This window comes from Anomalospiza imberbis, chromosome 10 (genome assembly GCF_031753505.1).
Source record: "Anomalospiza imberbis isolate Cuckoo-Finch-1a 21T00152 chromosome 10, ASM3175350v1, whole genome shotgun sequence".
In the NCBI taxonomy this organism is placed as follows: Eukaryota; Metazoa; Chordata; class Aves; order Passeriformes; family Viduidae; genus Anomalospiza; species Anomalospiza imberbis.
The window spans coordinates 5,938,967-5,956,975 of record NC_089690.1 but is presented as its reverse complement, the minus strand read 5'-3'; the positions used below and the strand labels follow the sequence as shown (position 1 = coordinate 5,956,975).

General features: G+C 35.9%; 1 protein-coding gene across 3 annotated transcripts in view; it reads right to left on the bottom strand.

Annotated features, from left to right (window-relative positions):
• NAALADL2 (N-acetylated alpha-linked acidic dipeptidase like 2) overlaps nt 1-18,009 on the bottom strand; it is a 310,270-nt gene that overhangs the window by 76,498 nt on the left and 215,763 nt on the right. For all 3 annotated transcript variants that reach the window (XM_068200323.1, XM_068200322.1, XM_068200321.1), the window contains 2 exons: nt 14,471-14,676; nt 12,224-12,343 (listed from right to left, as the gene is read on the bottom strand). In XM_068200323.1, coding sequence (XP_068056424.1) covers nt 12,224-12,343; nt 14,471-14,676 — 326 coding nt within the window. The remainder of the gene's footprint in view (nt 1-12,223; nt 12,344-14,470; nt 14,677-18,009) is intronic.

Sequence of the window (18,009 nt, the reverse complement as noted above, 5' to 3'; positions counted from 1 at the left end):
CTCAGATCTTTGGCACTTCTGCCAGAAATGTTTGCTAGCACCACTTCCCAAACAACACCACTTGCCAACGTGCAAATCAGCTCAGCAGACACCCTCATGAGCTTTATCATCAAGCTGACCCAGAAAAGCAGATGCTCTGCAGAGGTCAGCTGTCTGCCACCCTTTCCCCATGCAGGGGTTTCTCCCACCGTGCTGAGATCTTCAATCTGCTGGTTATGAACACAACTTAAACTCATGTGTTTCACTAGGAAAAAATAAAATAAAATCACTTATCCTTGTCCTGCATATTACATGCCTGATATTCCCTGCTCCTCCACATGTATTCCCAATATCCAATACTGTATCGGCTCTTTTTAAGGGACCCAAGAATCCTAAGGAATCATCCTGCACATCTCTACCAGCGCACACAGAGGCAGGGCAGAGCCCAACACCACATTATCCAGCTAAGAGGGGACACATATATACACAACCGTGGTGTAGCCAGTGCAACAGCCAGGTTTTTGAAAGTGGAGGAGAAATTTGCCATCAAAATCTCTGACTTCATTACTGTAATCAAAGACCAAATTTCAGTTGTAATAGACACCAATGAAGAAACTTTTTTTGGCACAGAACACCGAAAATCAGTGATTCTTTGAAGAACTCTCTTAACACATGGGTAAACTATGGCAAATCTTCCCTCATGACACCAGCCTGGAACAAGACCAGAGAAATTTACTGCTGACAAAGCTTTACTTTGCCCTGAAAACTGCAGTCTGACACTGAAACGTCTTAGTAGCAACTATGCATGAACAAATCACCCCCTTCAAGCCACACACAAAACCTATTTTTCAGTCTTTGAAATGGAAAGTCACTCCCACCACTGCATACAGACCATGAAGGTCAATAAACCACCATCATATTTTTCACATAAAAACCCTCTTCTGGACTTCAATGGGAATTGAGCAAATGGTGTAATAACAGCATTTGCACTTAAGATATCAAGTATCTGTAGAAATTGAATTTTTCAGGAAGATAATCAGAAAGCAGATTTATTAAAGTGTATCAGCACCACAAATGCAAGTCTCCAGGCTCCACTGAGAGATAAATTAAATTATCCAAAAGATGTCAAATGATTTTATTTTTACAGCAGTGGGGTACTGTAACATTCTTTTCCTGACTAGATTCTTCCAACTTTTATCTACTTAAACCACAAGAAAGTGTCCTTGCCTCCGTACAGCAAAACAACAGCAGTGGAAAAAGGTGCAGAGAAAACCCTAGAGAAGGGAAAGCCATATGGTCAAATGACTTTTTCTTTCTGTTTTCCATAGAAGCTCACTTGCACTTGGTTTCAAGAACTATGAAATATTTGGGTTTGGGGGAAGAACTTCAACTACCTGAATAAAATGTGGTTTTAACCAGAACCTGGTAAAAACATGCATTCTAACATGAATCTGATCTAGTCCAAGGAACTTTGAAAAGATTTTCAACAAAATACAAAGTAGCCAGCAATCACCCAAAACTCATTATACATCTAAATGATGTGTTTCTTTGTGCTCTGAAAATTAGGATTATTATCTGAGATCTAAGCATAGCATTGAAAAGATATATTGCAATTTCTATGTACTGTTAAGTACTCCTGGACTGAAAACATATTTAAATTTTGTTAAATTGTTAATTTAAATTTTGTTAAGGAATTGTGGAGTTTTATTAACAAGTTTTCAGGGATATGTCATTGCTTTTTCATAGAAAGCAAGGAAATCAAGAAAGGCTGATGTATTTCAGAACTGATTAGCAAAGTTCTACAATACAGACAACTGATAGCTCCTAATTACTGCACAATATAATCTAAGTAAAGTATCTATAACATTATAGTTCAGGTTTCATCCTCCAAATTCTGATCCTTAAAAGTTAATTTTGATGCAACAAAATTGAACTTTCAGAAACAATGCATACACAGTCTGTAAGGGAGAAATATTTGCACTGCACAAATTGAGAAAACAAATTGACAAATCCTGTAAAGTGCAATCTAAAGCTATTTGGTAAGGAAGACTAATGAATGCTACCTACATAAATTTCTGAGAATACTAAATAACACAGCATCTACATGAATTTTCAAAGGTGCAGATTCTAGTCAGCAGTGTGGAAAAAAATTTACTTCACAACCCAATATATTTTAATGGGCTAAAGCTATTGAATCCCATAAACATGAGCTCATTTTTTCCTCAATATTAAATCTTTCTCTGTGCACTTCACCTGCCACAGTTGGTATCTCTGGCCTCACTGCTATAATTGTATATGCAAATAATTGTATGGATGGGAATAGTTTTCCTAAGCTCACAAGTTTCATTCATAGATACAAAATCAAGTGTGCATTTGCACAAACACACACACACACACACACACACACACATATATATTTTCAAATTATAAACAGCCTGGAAGCTTCAGAACAGGATTTTCATTGTGCTGGTTGTTTCATTGTCCATTGGTATTTATAAAAGAAATCACATGTAAGAACTCAGATGTATTTAATAACATCCTTTCTGCCAAAATGGAGAGTTGTGGGCCTGAAGCCAAATACAACATTTATATTGTCTAATTTATCCTTTTCTTTTTTTTTAAAAAGGGAAAATTCTTATACTGAGATCAGTTTTTTCAGGTGACTGGCATGTTTCTATTCAATAAGTAATGAAGTTGTTGACTAGCAATGAATTATTGCTTCTGTCTGAAAAATGTTGGTAGAAAAAGGTCCATTCCAAGCTGGTTCTCCACTGACATGTAACACCTCTGAAAATTTATCAGTCTGTGTAAACTAGAAATTAGTCATTAATAATTATCCTAAACCACTGTTTTTATAGTGATTTCCAGAGTATCATTGAAGATGTTACATAAAAGTCTGTGCTGCCATCTTTACAAAAAAACATGGAATTCCATCAAATATTAAAAACTATTTTCATGACACTGAGATGTGATCTGTGAAAAAAAATCTTACTGGCATTAATTATCCTCCTTCTAAATCCTGTTTAAATCAATTATCACTTCATTTTATCTGGAGTTATTATCAATATTAATCAATCTACAGTTACAGAGGTCATTGCAATTCTCCTTTGTAATGTTGATTCAATGTTATCTCTCTCTGAGCTTCTGGAACACCCTTGGCCACCACATTTCAGAGCCCACAGCTCATTTTAGCTAAGATACCCTGGATATCACTTTGGCTACCCTGGGCTCTGCTGCCTTATGGCATCTCGACACTTTACAGCTTGAATCATTAATTCAAGCTTTTTCTGCATTTCCCTGAAAGGATGCCATAACTCCTTAATAAATTCCAATTACAGATTTTGTGCACACTTAAAAATTCAATATTTACATAGCAAGACCGAGAAAATTACCTGAATTATCTTCTCCAATTTTTATTATTTCCTATTAGTTAATCTGGAAAACGTCAGTCATGGCAAAAAGTAATCCAAAATCCACTCCCCTTGCTTGTCTGAGACACATCAGTGAATTTCAAACACCAAATTTCATATTAATTTGAGAAAGATGCATCAATTCTCTGAAGCTGATATTCAGTGCACAAAGTCTGTAGTTTTCTTTTGTGTATAATGATAGCTTTTGTTCAAAATGTAAAAAGGTGACTGCAGAGAAGAATAAAGATCACCCATGGAAGAAAGGGAAAACAAACATTGCTCTTTAACTGTGGTCACTTCAAGAAATGATTAAAATAGTTCCAAATTACTGTGATAGAAGCACTATGACAGAAGTCAAGCACAGACCATCTGAGTAAGTTTTATAATCTTGTAGACTGGAAGCTGAAATGCATCAGAGAAACTTAGTTTTGCAGTAGAGTGAGGAGCTGGATCAATTGACTCCTTGTAAGCCCTTGTAAATTTTGTTTCTGTGTCATCAAAGGTTCTTTACATATTCATTTTTATGTACATTCTACCTCATCACACCTATTTGGCATCTGTGACATAAAATTCTCATTCCCTTTATTAAAAAAAAAACGGCAACCAAAAACCCAAACAAACCCAAACCAAGCAAAAAAAGATTTTATGTGATTTTTTTTTTTTGTTCCTCCCAATTCTCCAGATTCTCAAAGAAAAATTGACTCCAATATAATTGGTTCCAAAGCACCCTCAATTCTGAGCCTTCAGTTCCATTTTAGCTGTGCAAGTAAATGTTTTACAAGCTTAGTTGATCATATTTTGTAAATAGGATTTGTGATACTTTCGTGGTGCTTGGAATTAATTAAATATTTTGACTGACAGCTGCAAATAGCTACTGCTACTTGTTTAAAATAAAAATCTAATCATTACACAAAGCTTGATAATCAGGCCAAATGCAACAGAAAAAATGCGAGAAACAAAATGCAGCATATAAGAGAAGTTTTCTTAAAAATAATGAATTTAAAAGCAAATATGGTGTTTTGTAATTAGCATGAAAGGCAGAAATTTAAAAAGATCATACTGCTACAGAGTTAATGTACTCTACCTACCATGTCAGCCTATACCATATGACATTTTATTCTCTTTTCCTCAAAAGTTATTACTTGCTAGACTATAGGTTTATGTTTCAGAGTTAAAATGACCTTAAACACCATTCCCTTCATCCTAGTCCCATCTTGAAAGAAAAAAAAAAAAAAAAAAAACTTCAAGTATTTCTGTTTTAATATTTTAGGTTGCCTAGTAGCCTAAATTCCAACTTTTCTACTGAATTTCAACCTCAGGTTTTTTTTTTTTTTGATAAAAGCATGATATAGAAACTTGCTAAACTTACAGGATTTTACAAAGTGTACTGGTCACTTGTCCATATAATGAGAGAAACTTTAAAACTAAAAGCTAACTAAATAAAAGCTTTTGAGTATTACTGAGATTTCAGATATTTATTTAAAAATTAGCAGTAGTAGAAAATATGAATAAACTAAGGGTAAGTTTTACACAAATTTTTGGAGATATTTCAAATTGCAGAATTGGTAGGTAATTTCAATTCTTTTAGTTAGCCAGAAGTGCAGAAACTGAAATCTCTTCCCTGCCTGTCACTGGTAATGTATGAAATGTCGAGAAGATCACTTACATCTCTAGCCTCACAAACCCCCAAGCTGTTTATTAATCTTAATATTAAATATTGCTTTCCTTTTCCATTCAGACACGGAACACAACAGGAGTGTTCTAAAGCCTATGAAAAAAAATCAATAGCAATAAATTAGAACTGGATGTGCAGCTTTTTAAAAACATTTAGAACTAACATTAAAAGTGATCATTCTCAGGTTAAAACTGAGAGGAAGCTAGTTCCCAATTTGATTTTTTTAGGGGGTGTTTATTTTCAGAAGTCTCCCTTCCAGTGCTGATTTACCCACTGAAGATAGAACATTGAGCCTTTTTTAAGTAATTACACAATAATTGTCTAACCAAGACAAGGATGTTGTGTTACAAAGCAGAGGAATCAGCAGCTCTCCCAAACCTCCTTTTGAAAGAAAACTTGAAGCATTTAAAGTGTTAAAATAGAAGGCTACAAAACAGGTTTTGAAATCCCTTTCAATGCTCTGCCAGGAGACAAAGGTTGGAGCTGTTTGACCTTTAGCTGCCAAAAGAAAGCTTTTGCAGAACCTCCAAGAAAACTGTTTCTTGCATTTTGGCTTTTCCTGACATCTGAGATTATCTGCTGTAAAATTTTTTCTGCTCTATTCAGTGAAGTCCCATTCTGTGTGCATTTCAAGACAGGAGTAAAGCTGTGGGAATTGTGGCTCTTTGACTCAATAAATAAAACCACATCTCAACCGCATTACTAATTAAAACCTCAGGAACAATTTGGAAAATACAGGTATTTTCCACATATATACAATTGGCTTCAAACTGCTTTTGAAATTTCACATTCCCTGTTTATGGTGTCCCAAAAATCTCCCTTCTAGCCCTGTTAATCTTTTTTTTTTACCCTAGACAAGACACCATCACCAGAATATGCTTGTGGTAAACAGATGAAGAATGAACAAACCAGGCAAACCCCAGAACTGTTCCAGTTTATGCTTGTGATTATTTAAACTATCACATTTTAAATGTAGTTGGAATGATTTTCCTCACAGCTGGTTTCAAAGAATTCATCAAAGGAATTCTAACTTCTTGCCAATAAATATGCCTAAGTTAAAATCTGAAGATTTTTTTGCCTTTTGATGACTGACATTAACCAGGTGAGGTGTTTGGGGATTTTTTTTTCTTTCCTAAATGTGAGTATTTCTTGTATAGGTAAACCTAAACAAAAGACACAGAAATTCAATTTACAGCCTTAAAGCAGTCAAGACTTTTTTTTTCACATGTAAGAACTGATACTGCGACAACACTGAAATTAAAGTGGGGGGACAAATTTATGTAACAAAAATATGCCAATCTCCATAATTTTGAGTTGATTTTTAAACCTGAACCCTAAAAGACATGTAAGAGTCCTCCAAGCATGACAAGGGTCCATGTTGAAAGAGAACTTCCAATCTCAAAGTCTCTCAGCATGAGCAGGAATTCCAGACTCTTCACTGCACCCACTGGAGCTCAGGTCAAACTTTTCACCTCAGTTACTGGCTTACCATTCTACAGAGGTACTTCCACTCTTCCTGGGAAAAACAGCTTAAAAAACACCCAAGCCAAAACAAAGAACACCAAAGAAACAACAAAAAAAAACCCATCCACACCAAAAACCCCACACCTTCCCAGGTTTCTACAAAACTTAGTTCTTCCCACTCCTCTGACTTCTGTAACCTGCTCAGTATTCTATGCAACAGCAAATAAACATCTTCATGCTTGTCCAACAAACAAATGGTCTGCTTCTCACTACCCAGGTGCATTTTTTTCCCAGTAAGATCTGCACAATCTTACTTATAAAGAGTAAATTGTGCTGCAAATAATTTTGATTCTTTTTCTGCAACATGCAGAACTAAAGCTTATGGCTGCAGCTGTTTTGAACCAAAAAACATTCACAGACTGAAGTCTCATTTCAGTTTATACTAATTTCTTACCAATTCTGATTTAAAGGTGATTTCTTTCTTTCTGGTTATTTGGTCATACACCTAATTTTTGCATGCGCATTTCTTTCCCATGGGCTATGTGTGCAGTACAGCTTGTACCTATTAAGTCAATTTAATTTCATTTAGCAACATAGTTAATGATGAGAGAAACATCAAGAGAAACTTTTCACTGATTTCTGTTTATGTAGAAACTTTAAAATATCCAGAGCTGTCAATCTATCTTCTTTTGTAAAAACTAAAAGTTTACTTTTAAACTCTCTACATGAAAGGTTTTTCTATTGCTAAGAAAATATCTTTCTATTATCATGAAAAAGTCAGTTCTAAAGGGAAATAATCACGATTAAATTAAGCAAAAGAATATTTAGACAGAAGTGAAGTTATTTTTTCTAATACTGTAGTCTGGCTAAAGTGTCTGGAAGGGAAAAACAGTTCCCTTACATGGTACAGCTCATTATGAAACAATATTAACTAGACTGGACAATAGAAAACTTGAACCAAACACCATTTTTGCAGCAGAAAAGGAATTACTTCCCTACTCCAACACTACACCTAAACTTAATAAAATATTCAGATTTATTCCGTTTCATCCACAATGGCTATTGACGTAGACATTTACATTCAAAACCAAGAAAACCTTTCTGAAAATATACATCATTTATACCTCCATCAGAAATCTATGTAAATACAGGGAAGGACATGGAAGCAGAAAGCTTGAGTCATCAGGAACAATGGAATTGTTCCCAGTAAGATCACAGCTGGAAAGCTGGTTCATTATTACATTATGTTTTGCTAACAAACTCTTTTCTCTACATTTAACAGTAATATTATTTTTATAATATCAAAATATATGAGTAGGCTAAATTATTCACTGTTTGAATCTGCATTTATGTATTAAAATTATTCAATTTGGAAGATGAGTGAAAAAATATGTAACAGCTGACAAAGAAGCATTTTATCAAAAGGAAAAAGTGGTTAGAAGATACAAAAAAAAACCTCCTGCAAATCAAATCCTCCATTAAATGAAACTTTTCACATTGTAGAAGCAGCATCCTAATTAATTTAATAAAGCTGGCAATGTAGTATTGCCAATTATATTAAAAGCATCATTCTAACACAGTTAGGAATTCTGGAGATAGAAGATCACAGCATAAATTTCCGATTCTCAAAGAGATTTTCTTTTGTTCTCAACAGAAATATAAAAATAACACCAGCAATCAAATCTAACACTAAAAGTGATAACAGGTAAAAACTGGAAGCTCATGGGGAAGGAATACTCTTCTGTTATGAGGCACAGAACAAGCAATTCAAATAATCATATTTTTTCTTATTTACAGCTACTGATAGATGACACTAGGAGATTCACTATTAATGCTGACAGTATTAAAAATGAGAAACACATAGAAATTGGAAGAAGAGAACTGATGCTGACATTAATGTAAGATTTTTTTTTATCAAGAAATAATGATAGTAACATCTATGCAGAAGTTTCTTTGGCTCTACTTCATAAAGAAAAAAGAGCTTTCTGTCAATAACACCACCTTTAAATGTAGAGATGTTTTATGCCTTTTACTCCATTAGTGGAAACAAATACTGATAAATAGCATGGAACAATACTTGGCATAGTAATTTTTAATGATCAACTCGTTCATCAATAGCTTTAAATCACTCCTTTCCTTGGGAGACAAGTTCTGTTAGGCTCAGCAGTAACAGCAGACCTGGAGTCTGATGGTCACACAATCAGTTAAAAGACAACAGCAATGAATTTGTTTCATAATAACTTTTTTTTTTCTTTGTGACATGTCCATTATAGAAAAAATCATTAACAGACTTATTTACAGAGAATGAATCCCAGCCTTGAACAAACCCAATTTACCAATGACACTCTGCCAACAAATGCTGATTCACCAACTGAGCAAGCGAATTAACCATCATTTTCTGTACAAAATAACAGTAGACAAAAATATAACTTGGCAGTACTTCCCTCCTGTTAATGTGGACACTAATTAGATATATAAAAAATATTTGAATTAAATATGTCAAGGTCTCAGAACTGTTTGAGTTCTTCTTTGCTTAATTAATCCAAATATTTAAATTTGCTTCTTCATTTAATTTGGTGTTTCAACCGGAATCCCACAGACAGGAATATAAAATTATTATTTGCAGACTGCTTATGTAGCTCCCCTTTGAAACCTGCAACTAATATGAAGATATAATCCCTTTATACAAAACATTCTTTAAGAAACATGGTCTCTGTTAATTAGCCAAGCACTTATTCTATTCTCTGATTGCCAGACCTCACATAGCAGACAAATTGTTAAGTTTCCCGATTTTTCTTTTCATTGTTGACTTTAGAATATCCATACAAACGACATCTCAGCTAAAACTTCTTTCCTAATTTTCCCAGAAATTAAGGGAAAAAAGATATTGTGGAAGCTGCTGTGATTAGCAACTGCCCAAAATTTTATTTTAGGAAAAAGAGCAAAACAAGACAGAAAGCAAACATTGCTGTGTGCATTAGCCCATCTCAGTTTGCTATTTCCCCACAGTTCTCTTTAAATTATGTTCCTTGCAGCATCCACAGAGTGTTCTGCACTTAGTGAGATTATTACTTGAGTTCACTTTCACAGGACAAACTACAGTTTTTCATTGTTATCCCTAGAATCCTAACACTTATCTTCTGTACGCTTTTCTAACATCAATTAATTTTCCCTAGGAATACATTCTCCCTCTCTTTCACACACAACTTTAGCACTACAGTGAGCACTGAACAAAACCCAAAAAATTGTAAGATTTTAGTCTCCCTTACCTCCAAACAATGTTACAACACTGTTGAGCAGTAGAAGGAAAATAATGCATGACAGTTTCTTTTGTTGAGGCTAAAATGGAATTATGTTATGAATTCTACCATTGAATCCAAAGGCACAGTTCAGGATCTTCCATGTATTCACAAATTATGGAAAACTTCTATCTAACTAAACAAGACAGGCTAACCTATTTTTTCATTTTAAAATGGACTGATATCATTAATTCTAAATTCCTGTTTCACCTACTTTTCTGTTTTAACCTATATTCAGAGCTCTCACAAATTAAAATTATCCTTTTCTCTTGTTCAAAATTTTAAACTCTTTGCAACTTGCACCTGGTAGCAAGAATCTCCTGTGAATAGACTCACAATTTCTTCAAGATGAGATGAGCTCCAAAAAGTCACATCTCACCCCATTTGCAGTGTCATAACTTACAGGTAATCTGTAATTACATTGTCTTCCTGGCAAGTACTGGCAGTAATATCAATATTCTTTATAAGCAGATCAGTCTTCCAGAGAAAATCTTCTGGACACATGGCAAACTGCAAGCACCCACGGGAACAAATGAGGATCTGTGCTGGGCTACTCCATCACTGTCAGTAATTTGATATGAATTCAGAAATCTAGCCAGCATTTGGAAGCAATAATTCCTATAAATCTTTTTAATGTCACAAGCTGCATGACAGTTATTTTAATTGCAAATAATAATATCCTACAGAAGGAAAGCCATAGAGTTAAAATGCTCACAGGCATATCCTTTACTTTGTAAATGGGGCTTTAGGATAAACATGCAGAAGGGATGCACTCTCAAAATTAGAGAATCAGAAGTGAGATGGAAGGTGTCTACTGGGACTTAAAAAAAAAAAAAAAGAAGACATTCTAGTCACGTTTTATTAATTAACAGGTGCAAGGAAAGGCTGCTAAGAGGGGCTCTTTTCATACTGCTGAACAGAACACAACTGCTATTACAAGAATTGCAAAATATTATTTAACATCATAGAAATAAAGCAGAAGTTTGCTTCCTTTTCAAAACAGAGGGCATGAACGTAACGCTCATGCTAATATGGCATTTATTAGGATGAAAGAATCAAGTCTTAAAGTGATTAATAGATAATAAAGAGACTGCTGCAAAGCTCCAGACAATTTAGTTTTCAGATCACTGTCATGGATTGTGTTGTAGAGTCAAAGAAATAAAATGAGAAAAAAACAAATAGCTCAAGGATAACAATAGACTTACTCCCTTAAATGGCAAATACTTGTTTTACTGGAGGTAGAACTGCCAACACCACTAGGTGAGCAAAAGGCTAGCAATTTTTCAGGATACAATTTCTTGCAAATACAATAGCTAAAACTTATTACAAAATTTGAATTGACATATCCATAACACCTGCAGACTCACATATACAACATTATAAATTATTTTCCACAAATGGAAGCTTTTTTCCTCTGAAACAATGTTGCTTCACATTTTTCATAATACTTACACAGAATAAATCAGATTCTTTCCATGAGGAAATTACCACTTAAACACTGAACAGGAGAAGTGGTTAAGACATTGTTAAGAAGCAATTTACTGATATCATTTTACTAACTTAGTTGAACAATTGCCAAGCCAGATCAGTCTTAAACTGCATTTAATCCAAGATGCAGCTCTGAGGAGTGTTTTTTACCAAAAACTTCAGAGGCAAGTCAAAGAAACATCAGAATAAGTATTCATTTGGCAAACATAGAGAAAAAAACATCTAAAAAGCATAATTTATTAAAGCGAAATCGAACTCCGTTTTATGCATCCCAATTCAACGTGGTTGAATTAAGAACGTGCCTTACACTATTTTCCATTCATGTAAAATATTGATAAATTCAGAAAGCTCAGGAACAGCAGTGGGGTCAGTAGTTGAAGGCCTATGTGCCCTTACACCAGAGCACCCATGGAATATTCTGGCTCCAGATGAGCTGCACAGGCATGGCTGAGCACTGAACCTGACATACTCACTTCAGACAGTATTTGTTATGGTAGGAGTAACACTCCCCCTCTGTGTCATGTTACATCTGGTAAATATACAGGTTTAAATGCGAATTGAGAAACAGTCTGGAAAGGCTTGATTAGGATGAGAAAAATGTGCTCTGTGCTGAAGAATAACAAATATGTTACTTTGAAAAAGCTGTAGGGCATGCAAGTGTGGTCAGACTTGGTCTAACAAACAGGTGAAACAAATTATCCCTTCCAACCTCTTAATCTATTGTTTTTTGAAATAAAAAAATTAACCTGCTTACTGTAAAAAAACCCCCAAAAACAGTTTATGTGTATTTCTGAGGTTAAAATTCTTAAACAATATAACCACTGATTGCTGTGTAATGTCAACTGATCTTAAGCATGCTAACCATGTAGCCTCATTAACCACAAGTGAAACCAAATATTATTTCTAACCTCTGCTGCCAGCTGCTGAAGAGAAGGGGATGCCACGGGCCGTAAAGTTGAGTTGCCTGTGACTGGATTATGAAGGCTGATGTAGGCCACAACATTTCTTTGAAGAACACTCCTGAGATCCTACAGTACAAGCAGAAAAATGGTTACTACTCTGCATCATTATAATTAAGGCTGGTTTTGTTCTTTTGGTTGCTTCTAGGGGAAAACTGCACCCTACATTTCCATCCTCTGTGATTCTCCAAGTATTAGTTAACTACTGCTTCTCACAATATGCTCTCGTGAACTTCAAAGGATATCTCAGTGCTGTTTCTCTATATAGCAGAAGTTATAATTCTATTTCACACATCATCTAAAGAAAATGCAAACAGGTCTGGGACAAATTAAAAATTACTACACTTGTAAGGCCAAAAATGAAAACATTACACACTGTGAAACAACATGATGGCCTTTTAAACTTATGCCTTACAGAAGACAAACTTCAAAAGCAATCATTATCAAAAGTTAAACGGACTCAAATATTTAGAGACCAAATTCAGATTTGAATTGCATAACTTTCCCAGTGTTTTCATTTTATTATTTTTTAGACTATAAAAATAGCATGTACAAACTGTTTCAATTATTATCTCTTTTTTAAAAGGATCCCCTTTGCCTTCTCAGTAATGAGTTCCTCTTTGCATGAAGTGGCTCTTTATATTGAACAGAAGGGGTGTAACGTAATTACATCTGATGTAAAGCTGACTTGAAGTGGAACTAAACAAATTTTGCTTCCAGCCTGGATCTTTTCAATTTGATTTTTTCACCCCCTCTTGTTTCTGAAGAATAATCATGTTGGAAGTATGAAATTTCAATGAGGGTTGGCTGCTTCTTATGCACGGTAAAAAGCAATTAACTCTTTATTTTATCTACTGTTTTAATTCATTGAACCATTAGAGTTGGAAAAGCAGCCATGAAATTCTCTGCCTAGAGGAGCAGCAACTCCTTTAATTTATGACCTGAAGTCTACTTTAGCCATGTATGATCATCAAAACTTTTTGAGGTATTTTTTTTCAACCAGCTGATTCCCATTCTGATGAAAGTAAGAACCCAAGGAATTGTCTGTTTGGGATTGTATCCAATTTCTCAGCACAAATCTGTGAGAAGTGAATCAGCACTAGCCATGGAGACACTGCAAGGTTTATTTAATTCATGTAAACCAGAGCATGGTTCTCTTCTTTCTCTCTTGATTCACTTCTCCCCACACTAAGCATATAGATGAAAAATTATTAAATATTAAACCCTCAAGAAGGTGAAAAAGCTCTCTAAGTTCATTCTGTGCCTATGTCGTTTTTTGAGGTTTTCCTCCCTCTGTCAAACCCTGGCAATGCCCTTTTACAAAGCTGTGGTGAATCAGGGGAGGGAAAGCAGCTCCCAAAGGTGCTGTATATGCAACCTCCACAGCCATGGCAACATCCTGGCACCTCATTATCCCAGGAATGGCCTCAATAGATGTTTTCTCTGGATTTGCTGTGCAGTGCATGAATGAACACAGGCAGACCTCAGAGAGCAGTTAATGGGCCACAATTTCCACGTGGTAATTTCATACTGTTTCCAAGTCTCGGGGTCTGTGGTGTCGAGGTGGCCCCGAGAATGTAAAAGTCCTCGTTTCCCAGAAGAAATCTGAATGCGCAGGGTCGGCTTCTCAAGGTTGTTTATTTTCTGTTATCTATAACATTCTTTCTCTGCCCTGCTGAGCTCTGTCTAGCAAGTCGTCCATGGCATTCTGTCTGCCCTCCAGGGTGGTATTTACATTTTATACCAAAAACTGCATGTACTATGTTTACAATAATGTGCTAATATCTATAATTTATGATAGACAGTGTGCCTCTACCTTAAACCAATAGAAAAGTGTCACCATCACATCAAGACATGGAGGGCAAGAAGAAGGAGAAGAAGGTGAGGACACACCCAAATCCCTCCATCTTGTCCCCTTGAACCCCATTCTAAAAAGTCACAAAATTCTACTTTTTCACCCTGTGTTAACTCAACTACCACACTACTCAAACCCTTGTGGCTTGTAATTCCTCATACAAAGGTGGCAGTTTTTTCCACAGGCTAAAATCAAAGCCACAGGTGTTTTTGACTTTGTGCCAAGGTCTCTGAGCCCCCTGCCAGGGTCTCCAGACAGCCAGGGCAGCCAGAGGGATGTCACATCCAAGCTTTCAGCAGAAGGAGCCCTCCCTGCAGTGAGCCCTCTCAGAGCAGTTTTACCTCAGCCCACTCGTAGGAGCCGACGTTCCCCAGGGCTGTTCCTCCCCATGAGCAGAAGAGCAGGGTCCTGTCAGGCCTCCAGCCCCTCTTCACCTCTGGCATCAGGGCTTGGAGCAGGGCTGTGATCACAGCAGTGCTGCTGGCCCAGCCGTGCCCACCATAACCCTTCAAATCGCTGTGATGGCTACCAATGACGACATACCTGTCTGAAATGAGGAATGAAAAAAAAAAAAAAAACCAAAAAAAACCACCTTATTTTCCTGAATATTCAGATTAAAGGAATTCCAAACAACCCTAAAAATGAACTCTATTAGTCAAGTATAATGTCATTAATGCAACACAAAAGCTGTCAACAAAAAAGTGTATGATGACATGCAAGACAATCACACAATTATACAGAAAACTGTGAGTGCTACCTAAAGTGAACTAGTAAATAAATACATGTATACAGTTTCCTAAACTAATCCCCATGCCCTTGCCCTTCCTTGTTTGCATATTGCTCTCCTTGTAGATCTGATATAGACCATTTCACAGTCAGGACTAGGTCGTATAGACAATCATGCTCACAGTAGAGTGTTATGGAAAAAAAACACAAAATAATAAGCAGGAAAAGATCCTGAATACACATCAGCACAAAAAAAGAAAAAAACAACAACAAAACAAACCCAAAAAAAAAAAAAAAAAAGAAGAAAAAAAAAAGAAAAGGTGTTGCAGTACAGTGGGAAACAAAGAAAATACACAAAGTATTAGTACTCCCTCACCTGGAAGACTGTGTTCTGTGCTCACCACCCTATCTCAAAAAAGACATGGCAGAAACAGCAGTGGAACAGCTGGCAAGCAGATTAGAGATGATCAGGACTTAGCCTTATGTGGAAGGAGACATTAAAATACCTGGACTGCAGGTTTGGAGAGGAGACATGACAGAGGGATAGAGATAATGAATGACAGAGATATGGTAAGTCAAACCTAACAGCTGTGTTAATGCTGGAAGAAAGCATTTTATAGAATGAAGAGCAAGAAGTTTCAAGCTGAAATAAAGCATATGCTACAGTTATTCATGGAAAAAAAAACCCAAAAAACAAACACACTTTTTTTTCCAGAGAAATTAAATTAAATCTTCATCTCTCAAGGCATTACATATAACCCTAATACCACCCACAAGGGAAAAAAAAACTCCAGAACTGATGATGTGTTATGAAATTACATGACTAACTAGTGTGACTGAGGCCTGTGAAGAAATCCAAGCAGAGTTATTCTGAATGAGGCCTTAAAATATTAGACCTTCTGTGTGAGATGAATTCACAACCCTCTTTGAAGGATTGTTTACTAGTTTTGCTCTGATATTTTTTAAAGTCTCCTTCTGGCCCAGATCTAGACTTTTGAAGGTGTTCTTTCCCTATTTCAGCATGCCAATAGACAACAGAAAAACGATTTTCAACAGTGAGGAACAGTGATGCTAGACCCACAGCAATCCCTGAGTGTCATTTGGGTTCCAAAAAGTGGAAGAGTTTTCTTTTTCTTTCTTTCACCAAGTGAAATCATTCACTTGCTGTCAGTGGATCACAATACAGCAACAGATTGCTGCACATTGCCCACATTTTGTATTTGCTTATAAAATTACAATATCTACCCACTATGTTTTGCAGTCACTGCTGCCTGGGAACAATATTAATGGAACACTTTGATTATAAAAGCATTCTCTATCAAACTGGAGTTTCACCAGCCTTGTTCAACAAAATATTTGAACATGTTAATAAGGAATCCAAAATGCTTTACAAAGAGATGATTTTTTATGTACCTGTAACACAATCTTTTCAATCAACTTTGGGGGTGTGTAGGTATGGAAACGAGAATTTCTTTCTAAAAACAGATATGAAAAGTGTCAACCTAGATTTACATAATAATTTAATGTAACAAGATGAAATCTAAATCATATAATTTTGCAACTTGTGTGTTGCACCACGATATGCTTAATTATAGGTTGCACTGACAATGAAAAAAACATAGGACTTTCAACTCATTAAATGACAGGAATTAGGAACCAAAACGAATGGCCTTACATGCCTCTAGGTCATTAATGGAAGTGCCACTAACACAGGGGGATCAGGCAGGATCAATGCTTGCCTGTATAATAATTTCTGTTTAGCCTGTGAACAGACCATGCGAGAGGAGAGACACCTTATTAAAAGAATGCAGGACATTTTGATTGAGAAGGAAGCATCAGCTTTCTGCTGGAGATACCAGCTGAATGAGCAGGGGCAAAACATAACAGCTGCTGCCTCCTTTGAAATTCTTCATCTTTGCACATCTCTCCCTCAAATAGAGGCAGTACCCTAAAGCAAATGACTACAGGAAAAGCAGAGGAGATGGGATGGTCATGCTTGCAGAGGCAGCAGCTGTCCTTTCTCAGAATCACATGGCAAAAATGAAAAAAAGAGAAAGGACTGGAGATAGAGAAAAAAATATCCATCAGATACTATTGAAGGTGATAAGACAGGATAGTGTTCAGGTTAGTGATGGGCTAGCCAACAGGGATTCATCATTAAAAAGAGTCTCTTTCTCCTGTCTTTTCTTGTTATGCATCCCATCTTCAACTACCTCTAATAGAGCTATAAAATCAGTGTTACGTTTTTTGGGTTTTAAAATGCTACCAGCTATCACATTTCATCTACTCCTAATGATTTTAACATCTTAGTTACACTTCAGATGCTCTTTCTTACTTCTCAGATCAAATGCCAGCTAAGGTTAGCATTACAGAGATGTGCTTGTCTGTATGTGTGTGTTTGGTGATCTTTAAAAAAAAAGAAGTAAATTCCACCCATGGTGATGCTCTGCATTTAGTCCTTCATTAAGCACTAAAGATAAATTTTGCCTTCTTTCTGCACGTCTGTGAACATAAAGGTGAATATTTCATGTGTATGAAATGAGCAAAACCCCATCAAAATGACAGAGAATCAATGCCATGAAAATATCAAGATTCAAAGCAGTTGAGGAGGAACGACTGTAGTGTCAACCAGGAAGAGCAGAGAAAGAAAAAAAGGTTTAACATTGATTGTCTACAAAATATTACAGTGCACTAGACATTTCACTTGTGCCAATAGTAGAAGACAGTTGTTATGGCTCTTGTTGAGCCAGACATCCATGGGACAAACCGGGTACTGCTACTGACTTCACTTATTTATATATCCTTAGATACCTAAAGTTCAGCATATATTGGCAATCCTCCAAAAAGTAGTTTCTGATTAAAAATGTAATGATAAGATGGAAGGCTGAGGTTTAGAGGAGATAGAAGACTTGTTAAACAGCAACTGAAGCACACTTTTTATTCTTTTTCTTGCCTCTGTTTCACAATTCAGAAGACAGAATGTCTAAACATGGCAGTTTCTGCCTTTCCAACACCATGACAGCTATTTGCAAAACATTAATAATAGCAGACTGATAACTTCAAATTCATGAAGGAAATTAAATCCTTCATAGAAATTAAATTCACTGTGCTAATTGTTTCCTCTGTTGCTTTAAACAAACCAAAAGTCTGGTGA